At 48.4% G+C, this 9,759-nt stretch overlaps 2 protein-coding genes across 8 annotated transcripts; both read left to right on the top strand.

The window, feature by feature from the left end:
• The first annotated feature begins 519 nt into the window (after positions 1 to 519).
• On the top strand, positions 520 to 1,715 carry LOC121404634. The gene is made up of 4 exons (XM_041594438.1): positions 520 to 598; positions 914 to 1,071; positions 1,126 to 1,221; positions 1,501 to 1,715. The coding sequence occupies exons 1-4, from the start codon at positions 546 to 548 to the stop codon at positions 1,695 to 1,697; spliced, it is 504 nt and encodes a 167-aa protein (XP_041450372.1). The 5' UTR covers positions 520 to 545; the 3' UTR covers positions 1,698 to 1,715.
• A 5,908-nt stretch (positions 1,716 to 7,623) lies between these two features.
• LOC121404636 lies at positions 7,624 to 9,067 on the top strand. 7 transcript variants are annotated; one of them, XR_005968116.1, is made up of 6 exons: positions 7,661 to 7,771; positions 8,018 to 8,174; positions 8,228 to 8,543; positions 8,601 to 8,797; positions 8,865 to 8,891; positions 8,957 to 9,067. XR_005968116.1 is itself a non-coding variant. In XM_041594441.1 (4 exons), exons 2-4 carry the CDS (start codon positions 8,078 to 8,080, stop codon positions 8,795 to 8,797), a joined length of 384 nt encoding a protein of 127 aa, XP_041450375.1. In that variant the 5' UTR covers positions 7,660 to 7,771; positions 8,018 to 8,077; the 3' UTR covers positions 8,798 to 8,812. The 7 variants fall into 7 exon arrangements, 1 of the variants encoding a protein (XP_041450375.1); XR_005968114.1 differs by having other exon boundaries at positions 7,678 to 7,702; positions 7,767 to 7,771; positions 8,228 to 8,797; XR_005968115.1 differs by having other exon boundaries at positions 7,688 to 7,702; positions 7,760 to 7,771; positions 8,228 to 8,797.
• The last annotated feature ends 692 nt before the right edge of the window (positions 9,068 to 9,759 follow it).

Here is a 9,759-nt window from a genome sequence, read left to right as displayed (position 1 = left end):
AATAAGGAGGAAAAAGGAGACAGTTAAATTGCCCGCAAAAGGCTATGCCTATCGATAAGTTGGCTTTGCATAGCTGGAAAAATGTATTTAAATTCAATTGCTTTGGCGGTATTGCGGACTTCGTGTGTTGTTCGACCCCTTCCTTACCCTTGCCACCTGCTGAGGGCAGGTGACTAGGGATGCAGCATAGTGGGTGGGGGGGGCAGAATAAAAGGGACAATTACTGGAAAATGCAACAACACAAAAACATATTTGGCACTAATATGGGACAAAAACAGTACAGAAAAATTCCACATATTAGGCCGTAACGGCTGGCGGCAATTTGCCTGCCAAAGTCCGAAATATATATTTTTTCAGACAATGGCAGGCAAACTGCCGCGCAATACAAATTTGCCAACAAATATTGGCAGTTTTTAATGGCAAGTGCAAACAGAGTAATTCACTCTTAAATTTGATTTCGATTTTCTTCCAGGGCTGGCGTAAGCCCTCTTTGAACAAGGGCTAATTGCAAGGTGTGTACAAGGACAAGGTGGGTACATATCTAAATGGTTTACATTCACAATAAGCCGCGTTCCGCACAGCGAAAACACTTTGTCAGGTAAGTAATGGTATTTAAATATAAAACAAGATTATAAATGGACTGCACGGCTTGGAGTGGACAGAAAAGGTAAGTACACGTAATGGAAACACAAGCGCATGCAAATGGACAGTATTGGGGACAACTACTATTTACAGAAACTACAATAGCAAAATTACACACATACAACAGAGTGCAAAACAAGACAATACAGATATAAAACTGAGCTACATTTAACAAGACATTAAACGTGACAATTTAAATAACAAATACAGTCAAGTTACTATTACATGTGATATAATTCTAATTATAATTATCTTAATTAACTATTTTCAGAGGAGACGGACAACAACAAAGCATCGGCCGGCATAACAAACAAACTTATGTTTGTACACAATGCACATATGGGCATTGTGTTGCATGCCGGCCAACTCTGCCGTCCCCCCCCCCTGGTCGTCATAAATGGATGGAATCACCCGCAAGTGTAATGGAAGGTAAGTAAATATAATATTTTGCGGATGATTCTTACTAACTAATTTTATTTCTAGTGCCGTCGTCAGAGTGGATTTTGCTGTTGCTGCTGCTGCTGCTGCTGCTGATGATGGATTCTGGCTGCTGTAGATGGCTGATTCTGCTGGCTGCTGGTAATGGCTGCCCCTACAGGGGGCACCAGTGGCGCTGGTCCGGCCACCGGCCAGTCTCGGCGTGGATACACACTCGCACACATTTGCAACCGCAGCGACTCAGGTCCGGCCGCCTAGATGGTGCTCGAATTGGCGTGTGTGTGTGTGTGTGTGTGTGTATTTGGTGTGCCTTTGGACGGACCGTCCAAAATTGTCTCACTTGACCATGATACAGCGGCTCTGGTCCGGCCGCCTACAGGTAAGTGTGTGTATGTGTTGTTTAATGTGTTTTCTTTACAGGTTTTCTGCTGGGGCTGCGTCGTCGAGATATGGCTGACCACGCCATCAACCAATACACTCTCCATGGACCAGAGGAGTGTATTGAATTGGAGAGGATGATGGCGTGTGGATTTGCAGTGGGCGTGGCATGTTTGCGCGCCCATTGTCAAGCACACGACAGTCAACAAGCGGCTGCTGGTCCGGCCGCCTGTAAATAAGTGCGTGTTTTTGTAGTTTGTTGATTTTTGCATCTATTTTCTTTTAATTTATATTTATTTATTCCAGATTTGGATGCTGATTGCTGGTTGATGAGTATGTGTATTTGTTGTTTTATGTTTTTATTTATTACTTTTTTAATTGATCCTCTTTTATTTCAGGTTTTTCTGCAGAGGAAACGGACGTCCGTATTTTCATCCAGCGCACTCTCCTTGGACCAGTGGGGAGTGTCTCGGCTTGGAGAGGATGTAGGCGTAGAGATTGCGGAGTGTGTGTATTTGTTAACAATTGTTTTAATTATTATTTTTATATTGTAGATTGTCTGCAATGGCTGCGTCGTCGATCTGTGTCCACTCACACCAAAATCCACCCTTAACCAGAAGAAAGTCCACGCTTGAGGATGAAGGCGTCAAGATTTGTAGGGGGTGTGGCATGTTGGCGCGCGCCCCGTGTCCAGCACACGACAGGCAGCAAGCGGCTGCTGATCCGGCCACCTGTATGTAAGTGCGTGTTTTTGTTATTTGTTGATGTTTGCATCTTCTTTTAATTGCTGTATTTTATTTCAGATTTCTGATTTCTCTGCAGAGGCTACGTCGTCGATGTGAGTTTGGATTCTGTTGCTGCTGCTGGTTGCCCACCTGGGGGCACCATATGATCGTCGGTGAGGCAGCTGCTTCGCAAATTTGAATTGGATGCTGTTGCTGCTGCTGGTTGCCGGCCGCTTTTATTTCAGGGATCTCTGCCGAGGCTACGTCGTCGATGGATGTGGGCCACGCCATCTACTAGTACACTCTCCATGGACCAGAGGAGTGTTTTTGATTGGAGCGGATGAGCGGCGTGCGGATTTGCGGGGGGCGTGGCATGGTAAGGCGGCCCGAGTCCATCCCTAGACTAGGTGCAAACGGCTGCTGGTCCGGCCGCCTGCAGGTAAGTGTGTGTATTTGCTGTTTTATATTTTTGTACATTACTTTAATTGTTTCTTTTTTTTTAATTTCAGATTTGCAGCAGGGGCTGCGTCGTCGATTGATGGCTGCTCTCGGCATCATCCAAAGCACTTTCCTTGCACCAGAAGGATGTGTTTGGCCATTGGGAGGATGAAGGCGATGAAGGCGAGAATATTGCGGAGGGCGTGGCATATTTGCGCGCCCCGAGTCCAACACTAGGCCAAATTCAAGCGGCTTCTGGTCCGGCCGCCTGCAGATGAGTGTTTTTGTTCATTTTTTGTTTGTATATTTTCTTTTAATTGATCCTCTTTATTTTCAGATTTCACTGCAGAGGCTGCGTCGTCGCTAAGGATTGGATGCTATTGCTGCTGCTGGTTGCCAACCGCCTGCAGGTAAGTGGGATTATTTGTTGATTTATGTTTTTTCTTATTGTTTTAATTATTTCTTTTTAATTCCAGATTTGCAGCAGGAGCTGCATCGTCGATTAATGGCATCCAAATCACGTTCCTTGCACCAGCAGGATGTGTATTTGGCTTGGAGATGGTGAAGGCGTGGAAATTTGCGGAGGGCGTGGCATTTTTTGGACGCCCGTGTCGACACTCGACCATAAACAAACGGCTTCTGGTCCGGCCGCCTGCAGATGAGTGTTTTGATGGATTATTGTTTTAATTTTTTTTTGGTTTTAATTGCTCTTTTTTTATATTGTAGATTGTCTGTAGTGGCTGCTTCGTCAATTTGTGGATGCACACGCTTTCATCCTACCTCTCTCCTTGGACCAGGAGGAGAGTGTGAAATTGAAGAATATGATTGCGTGGGGCAGGGCTGCTACTGCAGTTATTGGCTGCCCTCTTAGGAGAACCATTTGGCAATGTTTTGGTCACTTCCTGGCGTTCATTGGGCCCAAGGGTGAGTAAATTTGTGTGTGATTTTATGGGCTATTAATTATGTGTTCATTTTGTAGGTCAGTCCAAAATTGATGTGGCTGGAGTGTGGACAGCTGGCTCCTCAGTTGTACCCCTCCCATGACACTAGGTTGTCAAGCTGGTACCTCAGGTTCCGGCGGTACGCTTCAACGTGGTTTAAGGAGTCATCTGTCCACATTTCGTCCCCGTCATCTTCCATCTCATCGCTTTCTGGCTCTGGTTCTGGTGCAGGGTCGAAGATGTAGGTGCGCGGCGGCACCTGTTCCTCGCTTGAACGCTGCAATGGATGAGGAGAGGATATTCCCCTCACAGGTTCCGGTGTCGCTGGAGACTCTGATGTTATTGCTGCTGCATATGATTGTGGTGGCGCTGCTGTTGCAGCTGCTGGTGCTAATGCTGCTTCTGCTGGCGGAGTCTGGAGATGAATTAGTCGGGTGAGTACGTTCAATACTTCCTCCATTCGAGACTCTAATTTCTCCAATCTTTTTGCGCTCTCTGCTAACGCCTGGCTGCATGATCTATGGGGCTGAATTGGCTCGGATTGGCGTTGGTGCTGCTGTAACTGACGTCTGGAGAATGGATTGGCGGCCTGCTGCTGCTGCTGTTGCTGTTGCCGGCCCTGGCGCTGCGTCTGATGTGGCTGCTGCTGCTGATGCAGATGGCGTTGTCGTCGTCTGTCAGCTGGAGTAGCTGGCGTCTGAATTGGCGTTTGGGCTGGCGTGTTTAGTGGCTGCTGCTGCTGTCGTCGTCTGAGCCTGGGATCGGCTGGCGTCAATATTGGCTGCTGCTGCTGCTGCTGTTGGCGTCTGCGAGGATTGGCTGGCGTCTGGACTTGCTGCTGCTGCTGCTGCCGTCGCATTGGAATTGCTGTTGCTGATGGCTGTTGGAGTTGCTGCTGCTGCCATTGCTGCTGCTTGTGTTGCACAAGCACGTCGTTTTTGCGTCGCAACTCCTGATTCGTCACCCTGTGAGACAGGAGACGGCCCCTGGCTGCCTTAAAGGCTGGGCATCCCTTGTAGGCGCTGATGTGGCTGCCCTGGCAATTGGCACATTTTGGAGCCTCGGACCGAGGCTTGGCGCAGCTGGTGGTCATGTGCGCGCCCGCACATTTCATGCAAACGAAGGCGCGTCTGCAATATGTGCGGGTGTGTCCAAATGCCTGGCATCGGTGGCATTGTGCGGGATCAACTGGCTTGGCCTGCCTCACCACGGAGACCGACTGATTGCCTAAAGTGGTCAGCTGGAGGATGTCAAGATGGCTGCTGTCCGATTTGGGGGCTACTTCCAGCTCGAATGAATCGAGAGGCTGGCCATCCCGCTTGCTGAGGATTACTCGAATAAAACGCGCCGTGAAACCTAACATTTCTAGCTCGTTTTTAATTATAATTTGGCTTGTGGAATGGTGGAGCTGGCGGATGATGACCCTAAGGCCACGGTCATGCTTGTGCTGGTGTGTGAAATGGCCGCCAAGTGTATCCCCGTCACCCAGGATCGCCATAATGGCGTCCCTAGAGGCCATATCTTTTGCCTGTATACGGATCCCATTTCGGCTGATGAGCTTCGTTGTATAGTTGGAATTACCCACCCTTGGATCATCGCGCAGCAGGTCCAGCAGTGGCATAATATTTGGTACTGCTGGCAGGATTATGGGTGGGGGGATTGGTTGCTGGTTCTGCCGCTGCATCTCCAGAAGCTGCCTGGCAGTGGGAGCGTGGAGGCTGGAGGGCAAATGCAAGCTCACGGCTGCACCCATGGGAGCTCTGTCACTGTTCATGCTGCTGCTGCTGTTGTTGTTGTTTTTGCTTTTGCTGTTGCTGCTGGCATTGTTCGCCCCACAATTGGCTGCATTTGCGGGGGTGTGGGGGCGATTTAATTGGGCACCTGTAGCTAGAGCTGGAGCAGAGGCATGGGCATTTGAGGGGGCAGAGACAGGGGCATTATTAGGCATTGGCTTCGTTTTGTTTCTTGCCTGTAATTGTTGCTGTAATAACAGCTGTTGGCGTGGCCGTCGCTTGGCAGTGGCATTGTTGTCCTCCTCATCATCAGCATCTCGATCGACAGCCATAGTGTCGCCGTGCTCATCATAATCGTCGTCATCTTCTTCTTCATCGACGTCAGCATGGGAGCGCTTTAATGGAGAGCGGGCGGCTCGTTTGGCTGCCGCTGCCGCCGAGGTGGATGGCTGGTCCGAGTTGGCTGTCATTATTCTTGTTGCTGTAGTGATGGTGGTTTTGGCTAGTGTTCTTGTTGTATGTGCTGCTGCTGCTGCTGCTGTAGTCTGCTGCTGCTGCTGTTGTTGCTGTTGTTGGTGGTGATCGATGGGGCCAGATAGCAGAGCAGTTAACAGACTATGTCTGGCTGCTGCTGTTAACGGCTGCATCGCTGTTGTATTGGCGAGGGGCGCTATAGCTGCTGCTAATGCTAACGCTGCTGTTGTTGCTGTCGCTGCCGTCCCAAGCGATGATCGAGCCGAGTTCGAACCAACATTTTGGTTCGATGTTGGCTCTCTCTCGTTTGCTGGCTCTCTCGTCGTCCGCTGTTGCTGCTCACAAGGCTGAAGTTGGAGCCTCGCATTTGCACAGCCTTCTCTCGCTCCTTGCCATTTCCGGCGCTCTCCACACTTGGCGGCTTCGGCAAGCGGGACTTTGCCATCGTCACCGTTGCTTATGCCGGTATTGGTGTGTGTAGTGTGAGAGGGAGGCGGTGATAAATGCATTTTTGGCGCAAATGCAGGCGCTTGGCTTGGCTTCGCTTGGGATAGCGGTGCCTTGGCACGGGCTGACGCCTCGGCCGCTGCCGCCGCAGCCATAGCCTCCAGGCCGAGATGACTGGGGCTGCTTCTGCCGCTGCTAATGCTTATGATGCTGTTGTTGGCGCTGATGCGGGCAATGGGGGCGATTTGCAGCGGGCTTGTGACCGGAGTGTTGGTCACCGTGGTCTCCATGGCCAGTTTAGCGGAGACCAGGTCCTCAGTCCATATTGGATCCACTGCGTCCATCTGGGTGGACGCAATGGAGGATGCACTGGTCATGGTGTCACCATCGTCCTCCGGCATGGAACCGGCTGCACCAGGGTAATCCCTGGCTGCGTCTCTTTCAACTCGTCTGCGTCGCAGATGTTGTTGTTGCTGCTGGTGGTGGCCATGGCCTCGTCGGGAAGTGGATTTTCGGGGCATTTTATTATAATCGGATTGGATTTTATTAGATTTTGTCGTCTGCGATTATTAGTCAAATTTATTGGGGGTTCTTGCGCGTCGCGTCTGCAGTGTGTGTGTCTTTTAAATTCACTTTTATATATGTCGTTTTATGTATTGGCTTTTTTTTTTTTTTTCAGTAATGTCTCTCTTTATTTATTTCGTTTTCCTTTCTTTTTTCTTTTTTTCTCTTATTTTCTAGCAAACTTGATGTAATTTTATTTACACGGAAATTATTATTATTAAATTAAACTTGGCGTGACACGGTGTTTGGGGCTTGGACCAGACTCTAATGAGGACGCGACACATCAAGCGACAAGGAATTACAACAAGCTACTACGAATAAGGAGGAAAAAGGAGACAGTTAAATTGCCCGCAAAAGGCTATGCCTATCGATAAGTTTCGACTTTGCATAGCTGGAAAAATGTATTCAAATTCAATTATTTTTTTGGCGGTATTGCGGACTTCGTGTGTTGTTCGACCCCTTCCTTACCCTTGCCACCTGCTGAGGGCAGGTGACTAGGGATGCAGCATAGGTGCATGTGGGTCGGGCAATATATAGGGGACGGTACTGGCATATGCAACAACACAAAAACATATTTGGCACTAATATGGGACAAAAACAGTACAGAAAAATTCCACATATTAGGCCGTAACGGCTGGCGGCAATTTGCCTGCCAAAGTCCGAAATATATATATTTTTCAGACAATGGCAGGCAAACTGCCGCGCAATACAAATTTGCCAACAAATATTGGCAGTTTTTAATGGCAAGTGCAAACAGAGTAATTCACTCTTAAATTTGATTTCGATTTTCTTCCAGGGCTGGCGTAAGCCCTCTTTGAACAAGGGCTAATTGCAAGGTGTGTACAAGGACAAGGTGGGTACATATCTAAATGGTTTACATTCACAATAAGCCGCGTTCCGCACAGCGAAAACACTTTGTCAGGTAAGTAATGGTATTTAAATATAAAACAAGATTATAAATGGACTGCACGGCTTGGAGTGGACAGAAAAGGTAAGTACACGTAATGGAAACACAAGCGCATGCAAATGGACAGTATTGGGGACAACTACTATTTACAGAAACTACAATAGCAAAATTACACACATACAACAGAGTGCAAAACAAGACAATACAGATATAAAACTGAGCTACATTTAACAAGACATTAAACGTGACAATTTAAATAACAAATACAGTCAAGTTACTATTACATGTGATATAATTCTAATTATAATTATCTTAATTAACTATTTTCAGAGGAGACGGACAACAACAAAGCATCGGCCGGCATAACAAACAAACTTATGTTTGTACACAATGCACATATGGGCATTGTGTTGCATGCCGGCCAACTCTGCCGTCCCCCCCCCTGGTCGTCATAAATGGATGGAATCACCCGCAAGTGTAATGGAAGGTAAGTAAATATAATATTTTGCGGATGATTCTTACTAACTATTTTATTTCTAGTGCCGTCGTCAGAGTGGATTTTGCTGCTGCTGCTGCTGCTGCTGATGATGGATTCTGGCTGCTGTAGATGGCTGATTCTGCTGGCTGCTGGTAATGGCTGCCCCTACAGGGGGCACCAGTGGCGCTGGTCCGGCCACCGGCCAGTCTCGGCGTGGATACACACTCGCACACATTTGCAACCGCAGCGACTCAGGTCCGGCCGCCTAGATGGTGCTCGAATTGGCGTGTGTGTGTGTGTGTGTGTGTGTGTGTATTTGGTGTGCCTTTGGACGGACCGTCCAAAATTGTCTCACTTGACCATGATACAGCGGCTCTGGTCCGGCCGCCTACAGGTAAGTGTGTGTATGTGTTGTTTAATGTGTTTTCTTTACAGGTTTTCTGCTGGGGCTGCGTCGTCGAGATATGGCTGACCACGCCATCAACCAATACACTCTCCATGGACCAGAGGAGTGTATTGAATTGGAGAGGATGATGGCGTGTGGATTTGCAGTGGGCGTGGCATGTTTGCGCGCCCATTGTCCAGCACACGACAAGCAACAAGCGGCTGCTGGTCCGGCCGCCTGTAAATAAGTGCGTGTTTTTGTAGTTTGTTGATTTTTGCATCTATTTTCTTTTAATTTATATTTATTTATTCCAGATTTGGATGCTGATTGCTGGTTGCTGAGTATGTGTATTTGTTGTTTTATGTTTTTATTTATTACTTTTTTAATTGATCCTCTTTTATTTCAGGTTTTTCTGCAGAGGAAATGGACGTCCGTATTTTCATCCAGCGCACTCTCCTTGGACCAGTGGGAAGTGTCTCGGCTTGGAGAGGATGTAGGCGTAGAGATTGCGGAGGGCGTGGCAACGGGCCGACCGGCCCCGCCGGTAAGTGTGTGTATTTGTTAACAATTGTTTTAATTATTCTTTTTATATTGTAGATTGTCTGCAATGGCTGCGTCGTCGATCTGTGTCCACTCACACCAAAATCCACACTTGACCAGAAGAAAGTCCACGCTTGAGGATGAAGGCGTCAAGATTTGTAGGGGGTGTGGCATGTTGGCGCGCGCCCCGTGTCCAGCACACGACAGGCAGCAAGCGGCTGCTGATCCGGCCACCTGTATGTAAGTGCGTGTTTTTGTTATTTGTTGATGTTTGCATCTTCTTTTAATTGCTGTATTTTATTTCAGATTTCTGATTTCTCTGCAGAGGCTACGTCGTCGATGTGAGTTTGGATTCTGTTGCTGCTGCTGGTTGCCCACCTGGGGGCACCATATGATCGTCGGTGAGCCGCAGCTAATTGGAATTGGATGCTGTTGCTGCTGCTGGTTGCCGGCCGCTTTTATTTCAGGGATCTCTGCCGAGGCTACGTCGTCGATGGATGTGGGCCACGCCATCTACTAGTACACTCTCCATGGACCAGAGGAGTGTTTTTGATTGGAGCGGATGAGCGGCGTGCGGATTTGCGGGGGGCGTGGCATGGTAAGGCGGCCCGAGTCCATCCCTAGACTAGGTGCAAACGGCTGCTGGTCCGGCCGCCTGCAGGTAAGTGT

The sequence above is a fragment of the Drosophila obscura genome, unplaced genomic scaffold (assembly GCF_018151105.1).
Source record: "Drosophila obscura isolate BZ-5 IFL unplaced genomic scaffold, ASM1815110v1 contig_28, whole genome shotgun sequence".
Lineage (NCBI taxonomy): Eukaryota > Metazoa > Arthropoda > Insecta > Diptera > Drosophilidae > Drosophila > Drosophila obscura.
The sequence above is the reverse complement of the archived record's forward strand: the minus strand, read 5'-3'. Positions and strand labels throughout refer to the sequence as shown.